A 21,428-nucleotide genomic window follows, 5' to 3' on the forward strand; every position below is an offset into this window, starting at 1 on the left:
TTCAAATTTTCTGAGACAGTCCTGTATATAAAAGAATTATATTTTAAAATCTTTTGTTTATTATACATTTAAATTAAAAACACTCCCAATTCTCTTTCTAAAGAATATTTTTGCACCTTCATTAGGTCATTTTATTTAATTATGTTATTTCTTGCATGTATTTTAAGATTTTTTTTAACTGTATAAACTTTTTTTCATTGTTTAAATTCTGCAGAGCTCTCAGAAAGATATGTAACATCAAGCAGCAAGGGGTTAAAACATTTTCCATTTGGCGAGACATTCCAGACTCTTCAGTCATCAATTCAGAGAATGTTTTTGCAATTTTATTTCCCATGTTTCTTTCAAATCCAAGAGAGCTTTAAATGATCTTTTTTCATCCCTGGGTCGTACGTACGCACAGATCAGTCCATCTGATCCGTAGTGTGAGAAGAGCGATTAGGTCATGTGGGTGTGACACCCGCCACTGGAAACACAACAGTCACCAGCGCCAGGACCAATAACATGAGTGACTTGTTTAGAGTTTCCACAGAAAAACTTGTGGTGCCGATGCCAGACGGCGTGTAGCTCTGTGGCTAAAGCTTTTATTCATCTTAACGCTTCAAGTGAGAAAATAAGGCGTTGCGACGTCTGCACACATGTCGAGCCGTTCACCAACAATGACATCTAAAGGCATGACACACAACCCTCTGCCGTTCTCATTCTTTTGCTATTACTTGTTGAAATTGTGTGGGAAGCCAAGAATCCATGCAGTCATTTCCTGAACAAATGTCCCTCTGCTGAATGACCATAAATACATCTCCTGTTAGTAATTACGCTGACTTGCGAGCCCTGTGTGGATATGCACCAGTCAGGCGAAGGGTGACAGATGATTGTTGTCAGGAATGGCAGATGCAGATATGTCTTCAATAAAGAGGCTCAATGGGAGGGAGAGGAGGCCGGAGGCGTTTGGATGGCAGGAGCCGACTCTGGCCTCGACATGACAGCCACGCATCCTTACTGCTGCCAGCGCGGCCTGTTTATTCATATAATCACTTGACATTTGTGTATGCTGGAGGCTACGGAAGAGTATTAGGGCCAGGCAGGAGAAAAATAAAAATAATATCTTAGAGGAGGAAGATTTTTTTTTCATTATGCACTTCGAGAAAAAAGTCGAAATGTCGAGATTAATGTTGAAGTACAATTTCGAGAAAATAGACGAAATGTCGACAAAAAAGTCGAAATTTCGTGAATAAAGTCAAAATTTCGAGATTAATGTTGAAATGCAATTTCAAGAATAAAGTCAAAATTTCGAGAATAAAGTCGAAATTTCGTGAATAAAGTCGAAATTTCGAGAATAAAGTCGAAATTTCGTGAATAAAGTAGAAATTTCGAGATTAATATTGAAATACAATTTCAAGAATAAAGTCGAAATTTCGTGAATAAAGTCGAAATTTCGAGATTAATATTGAAATACAATTTCAAGAATAAAGTCGAAATTTCGTGAATAAAGTCGAAATTTCGTGACTAAAGTCGAAATTTTGTGAATAAAGTCGAAATAGTACTTCACCATTATTCTTGACATTTCAACTTTTTTCTCAAAATTGTACTTCAACATTATTCTCGACATATCGACTTTTTTCTCAACATTTGGACTTCTTTACGAAATTGTACTTCAACATTAATCTCGACATTTCAACTTTTTTCTCAACATTTCGACTTTTTTCTCGAAGTGCATAATGAAAAGAAAAATCTTCCTCCTTTAAAATATTATTTTTATTTTTCTCCTGCCTGGCCCTAATACTCTTCCGTATGAGGCAGTGTAGGCAAGGAGAGAGAAAAAATAAAAAGATCTGAATACTAACTGGGTCTCTGAGTCAACGTGAGCGACATGAGACGCTGCGTTTGTGACAAAAAGTGAACAATCACAAAAAAAGGATGTTCATAGAATGTGTATAAATCTTCAGTTACCACATGTCACACAACATGCCGTAAATAAATATGAAACAGTGCACAAAATGGCAAACATTTGCAAGATAACATGATTGTTCCCCCTGATGGTACAGAGTGACAAAAAAAAAAAAAAAAGTAAAGTAGAGGAGGCAGCGTTGCATAGCTGGAAACTGGGACTGAAAAAGACTCAGGTGTAGGTGGAACGTTCATTAATGGGTGGGGAGAAACAAGAAAGAAAAACACTAAATAGACGTGAAATAGGCTTAAGGCTGAAAACAGTAGGATATGGCTAAATAAAACTTAAAAACAAGGCAAGAAATTCAGGCTTAAATCAATTTTTTTCCTCCATATGTTTTCTGCTGAATGTTGCAACATGTCCATTTCATGCTTAAAGGTCCCCTGTGGAGTTGGTTTTTACGTCTAATCTAGCCTTTATTGGCCCGTGTACTTGGTTTTGTGAGCGGTTTATGCTTTCTGGCAACCTTGTGCACTCATGCGAGCGTAGGCATGCACGAAACACAAGCACGAGGGTGATGCAATTTTCCCCACAATGTCACAGTATTACAGCCATCAAAATGTGGCAGTAATACTGTGAGACAGGCGGCGGCGCAGCGACCTGGGCGGGTGGGGGGGGGGCTGCAAAGTGGCCAGGAAGGAATAACACTGACAATATCATTCTTAAATTGCTGAATATGTTCTTCTGAAAAAAATTAATTCACTTGACTTGAGACCAGGTTTAAGACCCGGGAAACAAGCGCTGTGCAACAACTCAAACCTTAGAGGAACGGCTGTTTTATGGATACAGGACTGTCTGAATATTGTGATAAAGTTCTTTATTTTCTGTAATGCAATTAAAAAAACAAAAATGTCATACATTCTGGATTCATTACAAATCAACTGAAATATTGCAAGCCTTTTATTACTTTAATATTTCTGATTATGGCTTACAGTTTAAGATTAAGATTCCCAGAATATTCTCATTTTTTGAGCTTAGGATATTTGAGTTTTCTTAAGCTGTAAGCCATGATCAGCAATATTAAAATAATAAAAGGCTTGCAATATTTCAGTTGATTTGTAATGAATCCAGAATGTATGACATTTTTGCATTACAGAAAATAAAGGACTTTATCACAAGATTCTAATTTTCTGACAGTCCTGTATGTGTGAGACATAAACACTGGCCAATTTAGAATCAAGCAAATATAAATATATAGATGGAGTTGTGTCTATTTAAGAAAGGAACTTTTATTTCCGTTTGCTACATTTATCATAATTAGGGAACTTGAAGTATTTCTTCTTCCAAACGCTATTTTGTATTTCTATCTCTTACATTTTAATAATGAAAAGGGGATATTAAGGACTAACTCAGTCAGACAAAGCAACAGCACCACAGACTCCAACCCTGGGCTTAGATTGGATCGTCTGCAAAAGGCAGCGTGATCAGCAGAATTCCTTCATCCGTGGAAGAAATAAGATTCTAGGAAAAACGTGGACCTGAAAATGGGAAGTTTTCTGAAATAAATAGAAATTATAAATGTTTTTCAATTAAAAAACATTCGCACAATACCAACTCACCTATACCTTTAGATTTATCTCTAAAGTTCAAACCTCAAACCTGGATTCTTTAGTCTCTATTCATGCTCTGTAACCTCACGGTTCTGTTTTCCACCTCCAAACACCAGTGTCAGGAAGGTTTTCATCACATTTACACCCACATTAACAGCTTTTTGCGTCGCAGTCTCATCTGATCTTGGTTATTTACACTTCCACAAGATATGCACTTTACAAATGTAGGCAAATTTCTTGTAGAAAAAAAGAAAAAGACGTTTCCTAATAGCCTTTGTTTAGAATAATCTTTGGAACTGTGTACAACAAATCAGAATCTTGCCACATTTTCTTTTTTCCAAATACATAAATTTGCATGTGTAGAGTGTATAGGCTTGCAAAACTGGACATCCTACAGGACTGTGACCTGAATTATGGCTGCACTGAAAGAAACTATAAATCATTGTCACATAAGAGTGGAGAGCAGAAAGCTTCCAAAATCAATCCAATAAGGTCCATAAATGATTCAGGCTGCAGCAGCAGACTTGCGTCCCGGTCCAAACGGAGATCTGTCCACGGACTCGGGGGTGACTTTTCTTCCCCTGAACTGGCAGACTTGTTTTTCCTCTCCAAAAGTGTGCCAGTATTTCCAAAAAAAAGGTGGTGCAGGGCACCGGACTGGAGGTTCATTTGTCCCGTGTTTAATGCGTTTGTCAGACGTTGTAGTCTGGCGCTTTGCCCAGCGGTTGCCTCAGTCTGATTTGCAGGGTCATAAATGCCCCGACGGCCACGTGGAAGAGGATCTGCCACATGTTCCTCAGTTCATACAGATACATGTTGGACAGACAGATGAGCGCGAACGCCAGGAAGGACTTAACATCCCTCCAGACGGAGAAGTAGGCAAAAAGGTAGCACTGGAATGAGAATAGCAAAGGAGAAGTTTAATACTGCACAAAAAAAGACTCAACACTCAACACCAATATGTCTTGAATATAAATCCCGTTAGAGGACTCCGTTTCCCTCGTCTGTCTAGCGGTTTGTGGTGTTTCACTCAGCGTCAGGAGCTGAACAAATGGAACTGATGGAAAGGCTTTATAGAGAAAGCAGCGGGCTGAAAGGCACGGAGAGCTGGTGAGTTTGTCTAACTGACAAGCTGCTGAGCTGTGAAGTGCAGGGCTGTTAGTCAGCCGGCGATGGGCTGCTCTTACTGCACGCTATCACTTACCTGATACAGACAGGCCGCTGTGCCCAGGAAGAAGGCAATCACGTAATTAAAGTCTTCATCATCATCCTAAACAAGTAAACAAGAAGAGAAAAAAGCACAACAAGGCGGTTTATTTCAGCACCAGTCATTTGTGTCCCAGGCAGGACTTCATTCATTCATTCATTCATTCATTTATTTTTACCTCAGTGCAACGTGAGAAATCATGCTCAAAGAATACAGTGTGACAAGAAATAAGAGTTGTACAGCAGTTTAAAATGGTTTGAAATTACAATTTCACTCTTGTTTGGACTGCTTCTCTTGTTTGGGACATGAACATTTAGACCATGATTCATGAAATGTACATATTTTATGATAATTAGCAATAATCTGCACATCAACAACAGCGATACAGGGTTGAAGTAGAAACTTGGTTGGTAACACAAGATACAGGACTGTCTCAGAAAATTAGAATATTGTGATAAAGTTCTTTATTTTCTGTAATGCAATTAAAAAAACAACAAAAAAATGTCATACATTCTGGATTCATTACAAATCAACTGAAAAATTGCAAGCCTTTTATTATTTTAATGTTGCTGATTATGGTTTACAGTTTAAGATTAAGATTCCCAGAATATTCTAATTTTTTGAGATAGGATATTTGAGTTTTCTTAAGCTGTAAGCCATGATCAGCAATATTAAAATAATAAAAGGCTTGCAATATTTCAGTTGATTTGTAATGAATCCAGAATGTATGACATTTTTGTTTTTGTAATTGCATTACAGAAAATCACAATATTCTAATTTTCTGAGGCAGTCCTGTACAGTGTGACAAGAAATAAGAGTTGTACAGCAGTTTAAAATGGTTTGAAATTACAATTTCACTCTTGTTTTGACTGCTTCTCTTGTTTGAGACATGAACATTTAGACCACGATTCATGGAACACATATTTTATGATAATTAACAATAATCTGCACATCAACAACAGCGATACAGGGTTCTAAGTTGAATTAGAAACTTGGTTGGTAACAAGATACTTGTCTATGCCAAAACATTTGAAAAAAACCTGCTTCTCATCGTGTTACCGTCTCTAAAATCCTTCTCGCTCCTCCAAGTAAGAATGGAGCGCAGGAAAAAAAGCAAATGGGAACTTCTCGCTACATTTACCTCAGTGTAAAGAATCTGCACTATGCATATATGCTGGATTTATACATCCGTGCCCCGAGATAAGAGACTAAAGGATAGGCTATGGTTTCCTTGGCCTGATCTGTTCAATATGCATTATGCAGCACTGGAAACTGTTAGAGGATAATGAAGGAAGAAGTGATTCCAAAACAGTGAAGGAGAGAGGACAGAAGGGAGGAAAGTTCACGTAATGAGAAGCTCTCCGTGTTGAAAGTTTCCCTGATTTGTCTCTGTCTGATTGTGTGATTTCCTCCGTGTGCCGTGTGTTTGCTGTGAGTGTCCTGACCTGTAGGATGCTCTCGATGGCGTGGACTCCTCGCAGCAGGTTCAAGCCCCCACACAGGATGCTGAGGACGCAGGACACGACGCCCGGGAGCGTCACGGGCTCCAGCACCTGCGTTGGAGCTGGAGAAACGCAGGATCAGATTAGGATCAGACTGCACGTGCTGCATACTTGAATTAGAAATAAAGGCAAACATATAAGGCCTTACATGCATTTTTAAACAGTCTGAATATAAGATAACCTGGCACAATAAAAGAATTGATGTGCCACCGTTATCGGTTTGATAGCGTGATCCCGCAGGACAGAAACGATTTATGCTCTTGTAAAACAGAAGCTGGCAAAGGGCCAGAGAGAGGGGAGAAAACCCGGAGGGGAAGGAGGTTTCAGAGGAACGGAGCATCTCTGAATGAGCTCAGGTGGAGCAAAGCATGTGCACATACAGGACTGTCTCAGAAAATTAGAATATTGTGATAAAGTTCTTTATTTTCTGTAATGCAATTAAAAAAACAAAAATGTCATACATTCTGGATTCATTACAAATCAACTGAAATATTGCAGCCTTTTATTATTTTAATATTGCTGATTATGGCTTACAGTTTAAGATTAAGATTCCCAGAATATTCTCATTTTTTGAGATAGGATATTTGAGTTTTCTTAAACTGTAAGCCATGATCAGCAATATTAAAATAATAAAAGGCTTGCAATATTTCAGTTGATTTGTAATGAATCCAGAATGTATGACATTTTTGTTTTGTAATTGCATTACAGAAAATCACAATATTCTAATTTTCTGAGACAGTCCTGTACAGGATAAGATGTGGAGCTTAGACAAATGATTCACAAATTATTCCACGGTTTGTGGCTGGAAATCAAACTTTGCGAATGTGTGAAAAACATTTCCGTACGAGTGAGAACCATGTGTGTGTTTTGTAACCATCTGCTCAGATACAAAGCAAGAAAAACTGTTAAAGTTTCTGCACTCTAAATGAGTCAGACTCTCAAACTGAGCGTGAACTTCCAGCTTGTCTTCACTTACAAGAGACAACTCACCATAAAATTAAACTGACCAAACACAAGGCAGAGACTTTTGTTGCCCTAAACTTTGATGATGCAAGTCAATTATAACATTTTGAGGATGTGGAAGCAAAAGAGATTAAATTCTTTACTTGAGTGTGTACGAGGCTTATGTTTACACTGCAAAAACTCAAAATCAAAATCTTAACAAGAATATTTGTCTTATTTCTAGTTAAAATGTCTCATTTTTAGTCAAAAAAATCTCATTACACTTAAAACAAGACTAATCACTGGAAAAAAAACAAAAAACAATTTCCACCTGTTTCAAGTAGATTTTCACTTAAAATAAGTAGAAAAATCTGCCAGTGGAACAAGATTTTTTTGCTTGTAATGAGAAGATAAATCTTGTCCCACTGGCAAATTTTCCTACTTATTTCAAGTGAAAATGTACTTGAAACAGGTGAAAATTGTCAAATAAGTTATTTTTCTGGTAATGACTCTTGTTTAAGTGTAATGAGATTTTTTTGACTAAAAATGAGACATTTTAACTAGAAATAAGACAAATATTCCTGGTAAGATTTTGAGTTGTTGCAGTGTATATCAAAACATTTTCAACATAATTACTTTGTGTAACAGTAATTATCTTGTGTTGCTCCTTTCTGACTTTAAGCACAGACAAACACATATTAGCTGGTCCACTGCAGCTATTTGTGGCGGGTCACTACCTGAGCACCTGAAACGTCTGGTAAAAGCACGAGAGAAGGAGCCACATGACGGCCGACTAGGACTCCAACATGAACCGGAGACTAAATCAAGGCACCCCGATGCTCAGCTATGAGCTGGACACAAAGTATGACACATAAGGCACATTTTACTAAAATATAGACCACAAATTACTGAAAACCTTCTCATCCAGATTCTGAAGGAAAGCTCTTTACTCGTATACTTGCAGCTCCTGTGGTTGTTCTCACACAAATAAATTGTATAAATGATGCAGGTTTGAGAATGGAGAGACTTTTTTGTATTACCTGTATTTTAACTTATAAAATGGCCACGGTTACATGATGTTTTTTAATTTGGAATTAATTATTTCGAATTAAATAATTCAGGATTAAACTATTTTCCTTCGAGTTTACATGGAAATAGTAATTCTGAATTGAGGTTTACATGGAAAACACGTTTGATCGGCTTTCTCCAATTCCTCTCCAGGTCTGGGGGTTGGGAAGGTTCTGATTGGATAGGGGGGGGACCGGAAGTTAAACTACCGGAAGAAAAACAAACTTAGCCGCTACAACTTTGAGAAGCTCACAATTTTTATGTTTCTTGCCATCTGTTCTTTTAATGATTTCTATTTCTTAAATAAATGGTCTCTGCTCTTGACCAGCGTTTACTGCGTGCTGCATCTTGAAACTTTGTTTGGAAAACCAGCCCAGCGTGGAATATAAGCGTCATGGAGACAGACGGGTGAGGGAACGAGCAGAAAGAAAGACCGGAATTAATTTAAAGAGGAATGAGTGTAAACATGATCGCAGAATTATTCTATTCAGATTTAAAATCGGAATAAACCAGCCACTTACTTCAGAATTAAGTTTAATTCGGAATGTCCATTTTCATTCGGAATTAGGTGTTTAAATGGTGATTTTTACTCATTTTAAATTGGATTTAATTTTAATTCTGAATTAAAGAGGAATTAAACTTCCCATGTAAACGCACTCAATGTGTGTTTGTATCACTTGTAAGGTGACCTTGGGTGACCTGAAAGGCACCTCTAAATAAAATGAATTATTATTATTATTATTATCATTATTATTATTATAATAATAAGCAAGCACTTCACAGCAGGGCTTCTCTGATGGAGATGCATCTGTTCTTCTGTGAGTTTCCCATATGGATGAACCCATAAGTCTGAGGTGAACATGCGTGTGAGCAGAGCAGTAGATCCATATGCAGAAGCAGCTCTAGTCTTACCGATTCCCTTGTACTTTGATGGCGCGTGCACTGAGAATCCATTGATGGCCTGCAGATCCTCGGGGGAAAGCTGGTAGGGAGGACGCAGCTTAATCTCCGTCTGCATGTCGGCCAGGTTGATCTTGGTGGACAGAGAACGAGGACTGTTGTAGCGCTGCTTGGTCTTCTGGATGAAGGTGTCTGTGGTGGGAGGACCATGAGTGCAGGAAGAAGAAGTTCATGTGAAATGAAAGACATTATCACATCATTGGTGTGAGATAACAGGAAATACTTTGAATGTATACAACATTTTAAATCTGATTAACTCCAATATGATTTGTAGATGAACAAAAGCAACAGTTTTAATATTTTTTGTAAATAACTAATAGAGGGAATGTGCATGACGTCACAGATGCAACTTCACAGCGGGTTACGCCCACTGAGTGTCAGAAAGACTGAGTGTCAGAAAGACTGAGTGACAGGGTAAACTTTCAGTTTGAGCAACTGTAAAACATCTAAAATGGGAAAAAGCTGTTGTGCGATCGACAGTACTCTGAGATTTAGCAAGAAATCAGAGTTATCGTTTTACAGACTGCCGAAAAATAAGCTTAAGAGACAAATGGATCGCTGCAATTCACAGAAACAACTGGATTCCAGACACCGAAACGTGGATTTGCGGTTTGCTTCGTGTATTTCCCCGGCGTAGAAATTAAGTACAAATATCAGGAAACTGGATTCGTGGACAAATATTAATGTGCATGGAGTGGACCACTGGTTCTTGGTAACTGTACCAAATATTAATGTGCATGGACCACTGGTTCTTGGTAACTGTACCAAATATTAATGTGCATGGACCACTGGTTCTTGGTAACTGTACCAAATATTAATGTGCATGGACCACTGGTTCTTGGTAACTGTACAGATCACTGTCAAGTCCAACTGACGCTAATTTAAGCTGATAATCAGCTGTTATCCCGTCTTCTCCACTAGTTTCAACTGTTTTTGCTGATGTTTTACCACTCAGTGTGAGTAAGGGGGCTGGTCCAGTGGGGAAGTAACGTTAATGCAGACCCTCTATAGGATATTATTCTTAGTTTACGCTCCTCTTGCAATATACAACAGAGGTCGATTCATTTCAGTTTATCCATGGCTAAGGCCAATGTTTAGAAATCAGACGGCTGATCCATGATGCTGATTTTTCTTTTTTCCTGTCCATATGATAAGATATAAGAGTTTAAAATAAACAAATGGTTTTCACATCAAATCAAATAAAGCAAAGGAGGAGTGTCACATTCATATCCTATCACCGTGTCATATACGTCTTACAATGCAGCAACTCCCTGTTTTGTTGATCAGCTACAGCTACACTGTTATTTAATGTGAATACCATGTATTAAAGTCCATATCTTTAGTTTTTCTGGACTCCCACCAACTACTGCTTCCCTGCTCACTGTAAAGGTCAGTCAGCTAGTCCGTACATGGAGGCCAGGCTGAATGTTAATATGGAAAACGTCTCCAGCAACAATTCACATGACAAGTCTAAAATATTTATTAGGCATTATGATCCATTACTATTGATGAACAGTTGACAGGACTTTGTTTACTGTCTGATAAACTCCAGGGACTTACCAAATTCAATGAAGGAGTACGGCCGCACGGCGCTGCTGATACGTTTGGTGTCATAGGTGACGATAAACTCCTTCTGCAGCTCATCCAGGAAGCAGAAGGCCAGCACGTTAGGGTAGCTGGCCGTGCACACCATCAGGTATCCAACACCCAGAGAGCTGGTGAAACTAAAACACACACATAAGTACAAACATTATTGCCGTTAGTGCATCACACCGCTTTATTCTGTCCTGGGAAATGGATAAAGACACCAAGATTTCAACTACATCAGCTATCAGCATCTATTTCTGTTCTAGCTGGAGAATTTGAGCCACTTAAAAGTTTATTTCCATTAATCCAACATTTAATGATTACATAACAGGAAAGAATGTGTATATACACATAGTTAAAACCAATAATATGTGAGTCTAAATATTGTATACCATATTGTTGTGAAATTAATCTATCTACACTAATAGGAAAGCCCTTAAATCATATCAGATGCAACTGTGATTTATAAACATACAAATCCGGTATGTTATTAAACCTGTACCGATTCTGACACTGACTGATTAATACAATAAAACAAAAATAATATTACAATATAAGGATTTATCTGTGCTTCCATAACAGCCAATAAACATACAAGGATATCACAGAACAGATTAATGTGAGATTTTATTAACTAGATGTTTCATTCTGATCTTTACTGCATTCTAATTACGGTAGATACTTTAAGTTAATGTTTCAAAGCAATTTAAATTCATTCAAATTAGAAGGATGTTTCACCAAAACTATTTACAGGAGTTGAGAATAAACCAGGGAAACTATTTTACCAACATCTAGATACTTGTTTTAGATCCACATGTTTTAGTTTGTTTTCTTCTTAACACTGACAGAAACGCTTAGCTGTTTAACCGGATAACTCAAATCTATGTAATTAATGTGAACGTTGTTTTAATGTGTTTTTTCAAGTCATAATTCACAAATAATGACTTACTTGATATTGTACGATCCAGACTTGAGTGTGCAGCGATCGGGGAACTGGTTGAGTTTCCTGGACAGACCTTTGAGGTGCCTCTTTGTTTCCTGCAGCTCTTTGTCCTGCTCGTAGTCGGTGGACGCTGAGAGAGGCAGGCCATCCCCGACACGGACCACAGACGCAAACACCACCATCGACATCTTAGAGCTGTTTCAGTGAAGCCCTGCAAACACACGCAAAAATGGGTGGAAAATTCATTGAGGTAAGGCTGAACTCCCACGGTGAAATGACAGTACCGTCATTAAATGGCCCATCTACTAGAATAAAGCGTTTCTTCATCATTTTCAAGTCTTGCTTTACCTGTGGTGACATATACGGACAGGACTAACAATATGCAGTAGATATTTTTACAGATCTATGTTGGTATATTCAATCCATCTCTCTCTGACAGTATTCAAATGTTTGCAATCCAGGTTCAGTAGCGTCAGTTTTAGTCACTTTCAATAAGGTAAGGTCGTTTGTTGCTGAATTGAATTTAATGCATTGCTTCGCTTTTTTTTTTGGACTTTAAAATATATTAGACAGAGGACTACAGATGTGGCACAGTTAGACTGAGAAAAAATCAATTTAGAGGTGTAAAACCTTTATCTCAAAGTATGAAAGAAGATGCTCTGAAAACTTTACACACTCCCTTATGTGAGCCAGCCACCTGAGGAAGGAGTCATACGAGTTGGGCTCATTCTGGCAAGGGTGGCCCCTTGAAAAGCAGGGGACTTGGCATTTCTACACTCAGTTGGCTCTTGGTACATGGAACCTCACTTCTGTGGTTGAGAAGATACACAAGTTTGTGTATGAGATTGAGAGATACTGACAAGATATAGTCAAGCACACCTCAATGCATCGTATCGCATCTACAATCTCCTCGAGCCATTACTTCACTAGGGTAAATAACAGCTTAACTGTAACAAAAGTACTGTTTTAAAATTAAACTGCACTACTGTAAACATAGCGTTAATTTCCCAACAAAAGCTTTTGAGATTGAACCTTTCCAACAATCAAAACTGAAAGTTTTCCATAACCAATTTAAACATCTTCAAGAACCAATTTCAGTTGCGTTCTAGTCAAGCACTTGAGGTTATCATGACCTGCACCAACATACATAAATTGTCAATTCATTAGTGGTGGGGGGAAAAAAATCGATATTGCAATATATTGTTGCGCTCTCTGTCGCAATACATAATCGATAAACTGACGGCAAATATCGATATTTTATTTCAACACACATAATGGATTAATGCGGTTGTCACCGCACTATTGTTCATGCACTTTAATTAGTCCATCTATACAGTGTTTACATTTACAAGACTAGGAGGCAGTGAGGTAATGTGCTAAATTAAGTTGCTTACTGACTTTTCAGTATTAGAAACAAAGCAGTGCACTGTCCTGGTTTATATAAAACATGTTATTAATGTTCATGCACTTTAATGTGTCCAGCTGTACAGTGTTTACAAGCCTAGGAGGCAGATACAAATGTACTTTCTTTGTAATATCCATGAAGTTTTGGCATTGTATAAATGCATAACTACAGACGTTTTCCTTTTTATGGGTATTTTTTCTTTTTCAGACACATATACCGTGATATATCGTTGATTAAATGTCTTACAATATATTGAATATTGTAGATATCGTGTATCGTGATATTATCATTATCGTGGGCCACATATCGCCACAGTATTGAATGGTGAGTTACCCGTATCATCCCACCCCTAATATATATGTACTTATACAGGACTGTCTCAGAAAATTAGAATATTGTGATAAAGTTCTTTATTTTCTGTAATGCAATTAAAAAAACAAAAATGTCATACATTCTGGATTCATTACAAATCAACTGAAATATTACAAGCCTTTTATTATTTTAATATTGCTGATCATGGTTTACAGTTTAAGATTAAGATTCCCAGAATATTCTAATTTTTTGAGATAATATATTTGAGTTTTCTTAAACTGTGTAAACCATGATCAGCAATATTAAAATAATAAAAGGCTTGCAATATTTCAGTTGATTTGTAATGAATCCAGAATGTATGACATTTTTGTTTTTGTAATTGCATTACAGAAAATCACAATATTCTAATTTTCTGAGACAGTCCTGTATATATATATATATATATATATATATATATATATATATATATATATATATATATATATATATATATGTGTGTGTGTATATATGTGTGTGTGTGTGTGTGTGTGTGTGTGTGTGTGTGTGTGTGCTTAATAGTAAGAAAAAGCCTATGTGCTTTAGCACATAGGCTTCAATAATCAATACATCAATACATCAATAATTAAGATCTAATTAAAAGATTATCTTAATGGATGGTTTCTGACTGCACTGGTCTGCAGCTGATGTAAACTGTGTAAACAGTAAATCACTGGTTCCTGGTGTTGTGTTCCTGAGCATGTGATGAACAGCAGCATGTTAAAGCTTTAACCTCCTCCTTTCACTAGTAACTGGGGCTGATCAGCACCAGGGACAGCTCCACCGGGGGAGGTTTAACCTGTCATCACCACCAGCTCAGGCCAAAGATACAAAGACAGGGATCAAAACACAGCCCAAAAGATAACAGCACATCCGAGGGATGTGCTAGATGTGCTAGGAAATGAGGTAAAAAACCTTAAATTAGCTCACTAGTGCTCAACTTTAGAAGCAATTAGAACATAAATTAAGGTCATTGAAAAAAAGTGACCGGTACATATTCCAATTACACGCTCCGAAAGAGATTTGGAAACATGTGATCGGTCAGCAGCAACATCTGTGAACATCTGTCAGCAGCAAACCTGCTTTAAGGATGATTTATGGTTCCGCGTCACACCAACGCAGAGCCTACGGCGTAAGGTACGCGGCGACGCACACCGTACGCCATAAGCTCTGCGTCGATGTAACGCAGAACCATAAATCAGGCTTTAGCCTGTTAGCTGCTAACAACATTAGCTGGCCGCTGCTGAGCAGCTACCAGCTGCTCTCAGCCCGCACCAGGACCTGGTCTGGTCTCCGGGAGAGGAGCAGAGAGAGCCTGCAAGGTTGTACCTGGTAAAAGAGATGAACATCATGCAGACATCGGTCAGTTTTGGACCTTTTTGGGCGACACCAGCTCGACTGTTGACCGGCTGCCACGTTTACGTGGCTGTTCGCGGTGCATTCTGGGTAAAGGCAGGGATACACACAAACGCAGGAAAATAAACCCAATTAAACTACAATTAAATCAAATATTTGTTGGAGGAATCAAACTGATTTTGGAGTTCATATTCAGTTCTCATCAAAATAATACAAATAGAAAGTCGTTGGTTTTGTATTGTTTATTACATTTCGGGTGTCAGATTGCCCATCAGCGCCTGCGTGGCTGTTTGTCTGTTTACCTGCGACCTGTGCAGGCAGCGGCGCCACCAGGGGGGGGCCAGGGGTGGCCACGGCCCCCCTACACATTTGCTGGCCACCCCACTGGCCTCAATAAAAACAATAAAAAAAACACTTGCCGGTCACATAGATCCTATCGTAAGTTATGCATTTCATCCCAAATCATTTGGGCCAAATGCATATCAGTAGGCGATTCCTTAAGTATTTCTGAGCCTAATAATAATAATAAAAAAAAATATGATATATATTATATATTCAAAATGCATATATATATATATATATATATATATATATATATATATATATATATATATATATATATATATATATATATATATATATATATATATATATATTCAAAATGCATATATATATATATATATATATATATATATATATATATATATATATATATATATATATATATATGCCTTAGGTTTTTACCAACATGGTATTAGCCATTAATATATATGCAGAAAAGTTAGGGGAAAAAAAGTATTTCTGAGCCTGTATACTACAATAGTATAATAAAGTCCTGTAATGATGGCTTTTAGTTTTGGTGTCCACCCCAAGAATTTAAGTGGCCCCATCTGGCCCCCCCTATGGAACAGTTTTGGAGGCGCCCCTGTGTGCAGGGGGGTAACCCTGCCATGCATCTGTATGGTGGGTGATGGTGATGGTAACAGGATCAAGCTTTTGGAAATAGATGTTTGAATAGATAGATATTAAAATAAATATATATGATATATTAAAATATATATTATATATTATATATTATAAAATGCATATATATTACTTAGGTTTTTACCAACTTGGTATTAACCATTAATATATATGCAGACAGAAAATAAATAAATAAAAAAAAAAAAAAGATTTTTGGTTCCATCCTCCTCCAGTTGTGTTGGATTTGTGTCAGTTACTTGTCCAGCCTTCCGTTGCCCCTCTTCCAATTTTTTTCAGATGTGTTGCTGTCATCAAATTCAAAATTAACTTGAATTTTCCATGAAATAGCAAAATGTCTCAGTAACAACTTCTGACATGGAAATAATGGAAACACAGAGTCATCCTACTCACAAATCATTGCATTCTGTTACATTTACATTTTACACAGCGTTCCAATTATTAATCGATAAGTTGAAAAAACGTGGCATCCCAGAAGGCAGAGGCACTGCAAAGATAAGCACGATCCTCCAAAGCTGATGAAAGGCTGGGGATAAAACTTATCAGGGAGGCCACAAAGAGAGACCAACAGCAATGCAAAAAAAAAAAAGGATTACTGTCTTGAAAGACAGAGCTTGAACTTTTTATGTTAATTCAAAGCGGTATGTTTTGCACAATGTCTATATAGAGCATCATCCAAGCAAGATCATACGAACAGTGAAGCACGGTGGGGACAGTATTATGCTCTGGGGTTTCTTCTCTACATCTGACGGAGGGGCACTTGTCAAGACAGACAGGAAAATGAATAGCTCCAAATACCAAGATAATTTGCTGCAGCACCTTCTGTCCTCACCTTCTGTCCCAAAAAGCTGGAAATGAAGCAGACAAACACATCAACCCACACATGGCTTTACAGAAGGAAAAAGAAAAAAAAACATAGTTCTGGAGTTCAGAGCTCAGACCTTAATCCCCTTGAAAACCTCCAAAATGATTTAAAAAGAATCGTACACAGGAGACCCCCGTGCAATTTCCAGGAACTTGAACTTTTTTGCCAACAAGAGTTGGATTCAACTCTAGATGTCTGAAGTGAATAGAGACTTATTCGCAAAGATTCAGTGCTGTTGTATTGAAGCTGAGGTCTGGAATCTTCCCATGACATTATCTTTTAACAAGATCCAAGTGTTCATAATTCTGTTTTTCAGGACCAGCCTGTGATGATCACTGTGTAATAAACAAAAGATGCACCGAACCAAGAACAAGCATTTAAGGCTGTAGAGAAACACAGTCATAAACTTTTGCTACTGTTCATTCCCTTTGTTGCAGACACAAGTTCTGCTGGGGAAGAAAAATTGCCTCGTTTTAGTTTGATAAAAGTTTGTGATTTCACTTAAATTCAATACATTCAACAAACTCAATAAATTCAATAAACATTGGCATATTATGCCGATGTTTTAATGACAATTCCTTATTATTTTCAGGATGGCTTTCAGAAAGATTAAAACAATATGAGTGTATTATTTTTATGACCAGAGGTAGTAATGATTTTAACTGCATTTTATGGTTATCCATTGAAAACATGGTTTTAACTTCATTATTACTTAGTTCAGAGCCTGTAAATGCTTTATTCTGTGACTAATTATTGGGTCAATATTGGTCAACTTTCTTTATTTCGCTTTCATGAGGTTACATCTTTGTTTGGGAAATCTATGTTACTCTTAACATTTAGTTTTCATGGTCTTTTTAGTTAAAGGAGCTTGAGGCTCCTTTTAAGAAATGAGACTCTCTAGCGCCACCCTTCACCACGACGGCCGTTGGGGGTACTGCAGCCAACAGTGAAGCCGGCACGGGAGAAAGGGGAGAACGTGCATGCAGCGTCATGTGACGTCACATCCGCAGGACAGCGCGGGAAAATCGGGACCGAATTGCAGCACATTTTGCAGCACACAGCCTGTTCAAGGCAAAGGAGAGATACACTAGAGGGCTCATTCTTTTGGGTTTGGAACGCTTCATCTGACATTATTACTAGAAAACTTAAAATGTATACGGATTTTTTTCATAAATCCTGCCACAATCCGGCCTCAAGCTCCTTTAAATCCTGATAGAAGAGTGATACCCCAGAAGAGAGGGGGGGCAGCCCTTCTGGGTGGTGTCAAGTTCTGATTGGCTCTTGCCCAGAGCACCTCATAAAAGTGCAAAGTGTTTTCTTCAGTTCAGTGCAGCCATGAGTTTTTCTCTTAGTATTCGAGAGAGTTTTGAGTGTTTCTTCAGCTGAGTTTTGTCCTCAGTCGTGTCATCAGTTCAGCTTTTGACTGAGTTCAGTTCGGTAATGAAACACGTGGAAGTCAACAAAGAATCACTCTCATTTTTAGGGTGTTGTCCTTAGAATGTCCTAAGAATCTTCCTCCAGAGCAGTTTTTTGGCTTTTGCCTGGAAGTTTTGACCAAGTCCGTCATATTTGGAGACACTTTTGTTCAGCTCACCAATACTGTGCTATCATTGTTTTTTCCCTTTTTTCAGCAAAAATTGATTTCTGTAACACTAAGTTGTTCTTCGTTTATCTGAAAACTAGTTCAGATCCAAAAAGTAATTTCTGATGAACTTGCAGACATCAAGATTAACATCTTTTTTTTTTGCGGCATTGTTACCTTACATTATTTTTCATTATTGATCAACAAGACCGACACAAAACGGTCTTCCATCTGAAGTCTCCTGACGATAACTGAGGCATTAATACGTTTTTATGTTTGTGTATTGTTTTGTTTTTATGTAAAGCACTTTGTGCTGCATCTTTTATGCATGAAAAGTGCTCAACAAATAAAGTTTGATTTGATCTAGCAGGGCCTCAGCTGCACCAGACCACACCCCTGCAGAAAACTACAAATAATTTCTTGTACAGATGATTTTGGGTTGAAGTCACTAATTAGCCGATGTTAGCTCACTTTAACCCATTTTTCCTCAATTGATCAATTTTCAAATCTTTTGTACTGATCAAACTCCTCACTTCTGACATCCAGCTGAGTATTCTTGTCATTCTCTGCAGACTACATTTTTTGAGGTTATTTGGGTCATTATTTCATCTTTCAAGTTTTTGTTTGGTTATTTAATTTGCTTGTTTGATTTTTAATTCAGTTTCCTCCTCATTATTCCCCTTATGTTCATCACGATAATCATTTAGACCATTAAATGAGTAATATTTGCACATTTCACTATTATTCCGTACTGTTGATAAAAGTTCACAACTAAGTCTGTTTTTCCATAATGAGATAAATCTCTTCAGTGAGAATTTACGACTTTAGGTGATAGACTGATAATAATTATTTTTACTTAATTTTTCCTTCGTAATGGAGGTGGTGCCCCTAAGAGACAATTATTAACTGTTAATCATTAAATGTGGTGACGCGACACTGTAATAAAGGAAAAAGGTGCTTCCAGACAGTATTAACAGGTTCTGATTTATGTTCTGATGTGTTCTGATTTATGCAATCAGGCTGTGGTAGGTTCTTTTTCAAATTTAAAAATTCCCAATACATTAACACATCAGGATGTCTGGGGTCTCAGTGAGAGATGGTTAGAAGCTTGATCTTCCAGCGGCTTCAAACGCTATCAGTCCCCTGAATAGGAATTTATCATGTGTAATCAGAGCCGTGAATGGTGTGAGTAGATGGGATACTGTCTACCCGCTAGATTTTTGTCATTATTCTTTGGGTTGATAATGGCTTTCTCTATGTATTTTAACCCAGCTACTGCTATTGAAAACAAAACTTAGGCTCAGTATGTTTTGTCACTAAAACCCAGAGGTTGGTATAGTAGCCAAAAAATTGTACTCAAGTAAAAGTACTGTTACTACAGAATAATATGACTCAAGTAGAAGTAAAAAGTAGTCATCCAAATAATTACTTGAGTAAAAGTAAAAAAGTACTTGGTGAAAAAACTACTCAAGTACTGAGTAACTGTTGAGTAACGTCTGATTTATTTTTTTAACACAACCATTCAAACCGACAAAAGTACAAAATAATTATCTTCAGGCAAATTAAATCAATAAAATAATAAAAATAAATAAAAAATAAAAAATAGCTTGAATTAAAATAATCTTAAAGTAAATTCAAGTACTTTAATAAATAATAAAATAAATAAAATATGCTAGAATAAAAAAATAAATTAAGCACAAGTAGCACAAAATTTCAAGCCTTTGTACTTTTCTTTTTTAACCAGGCAGAACTAGAACAAACATGAACTCATAGAAACTCTGTGTGTGTTTGAGTCTGTGTAAATGTGACAAAACATGCAAAAACTAACATTTTTCCCAAAGAATCACCCAGTGATGTCATGAGATTGATGCGTACGCGGATAAAAGAAAAGTAACAGCTCAACGTAGCCTAATGTAGCGGAGTAAGAGGAACAGTTTCTTCTTCACAAATCTACTCAAGTAAAAGTAAAAAGTATAGTGATTCAAAACTACTCCTAAAAGTACAACATTTCCCAAAACTTACTCAAGTAAATGTAACTGAGTAAATGTAACTCGTTACTACCCACCTCTGCTAAAACCTAACCCTAACCCTCACCCTAAACCTAAACCTAACCTAAACCCCAAATTCTAACCACATAGAGAAAGCCATTATCAACCCAAAGAATAATGACAAAAATCTAGCGGGTAGACAGTATCCCATCTACTCACACCATTCAAGGCTCTGATTACACATGATACATTCCTATTCAGTGGACTGATAGCATTTGAAACGGGTGGATCTTCCAGGGGGTCGTCGTAGAGCAGATAGAGCTGCTGGTGCTGCTTGAGAGGAGCCGGATGAGGTGGAGTCTTCTGGTTGGGACGACTCCCTGACGCCCCCCTGGCGAGTAATCTGGAAGACCCATGGTCTGCTGAAGGGATTATATCTCTCAACTGGCCTGGGAACACTTTGGGATCCCCCTCAGATGAGCTGGAAAAGGGATCAGGAAACAAACAGCTGTCTTGTAGAAGATACCTGGGAAAAATCCTGTGAATTCCAGTGGAGGATCACAAGCTCAAATACATGGAGCTCATTTGGCTGGAAGTGTCTCATTAGATATTTTATCACACCAGCTCAACATGTTCACTATTCTGGTTCTTCAAGTTGCTGGAGGACGTTGTCATTCCCAGGAAGCCAATCATTACCACCTGGTTTGGGCCTGTCCAAAAATCAATATTTTTCTGGTGTAAAATTCACACAGAACTAGTGATTATATTTGGGGAGGACATTGCATTTAATTGGGACGAACTCTTCCTTGGGCTTGTACGTTCAACCACTGTAAGCTCTGAAACTAAATACTTATTTGGAATACTGAGCTTAGCTGCAAGAAAAACAATAATAAAGAAATGGCTTAAGCCAGACATCCCATCTATAGATGAATGGTATAATATAATTTATGATATATTTGTGATGGAAAGAATTACTTTCTCAATGAGGCTGCAGCAATCTAAATTCAAAGACGTCTGGGAGTAATGGAAAATGTATATATTTAATATATATATTTAAAAAAAAATTTTCTTTTACCTTTTAAACATGAAAACACCCCATGTTCATGTGTTCTGTTATAACATGTTTTGTGAATGGAAAAAACCAAATTGGAGCACTGTGTTGAAACAATTAACTATGCAATAAAGAAGTATGTATTATT

At 37.4% G+C, this 21,428-nt stretch overlaps 1 protein-coding gene across 1 annotated transcript; it reads right to left on the bottom strand.

The window, feature by feature from the left end:
- Window positions 1–3,755: 3,755 nt before the first annotated feature.
- sec22a (SEC22 homolog A, vesicle trafficking protein) lies at window positions 3,756–14,891 on the bottom strand. The gene is made up of 7 exons (XM_061724362.1): window positions 14,787–14,891; window positions 11,711–11,915; window positions 10,735–10,898; window positions 9,127–9,306; window positions 6,148–6,266; window positions 4,700–4,765; window positions 3,756–4,388 (listed from the first exon to the last, which is right to left on the bottom strand). Exons 2-7 carry the CDS (start codon window positions 11,890–11,892, stop codon window positions 4,188–4,190), a joined length of 912 nt encoding a protein of 303 aa, XP_061580346.1. The 5' UTR covers window positions 11,893–11,915; window positions 14,787–14,891; the 3' UTR covers window positions 3,756–4,187.
- Window positions 14,892–21,428: the final 6,537 nt, after the last annotated feature.

Source organism: Cololabis saira, chromosome 6, assembly GCF_033807715.1.
Source record: "Cololabis saira isolate AMF1-May2022 chromosome 6, fColSai1.1, whole genome shotgun sequence".
Classification (NCBI taxonomy): Eukaryota; Metazoa; Chordata; class Actinopteri; order Beloniformes; family Belonidae; genus Cololabis; species Cololabis saira.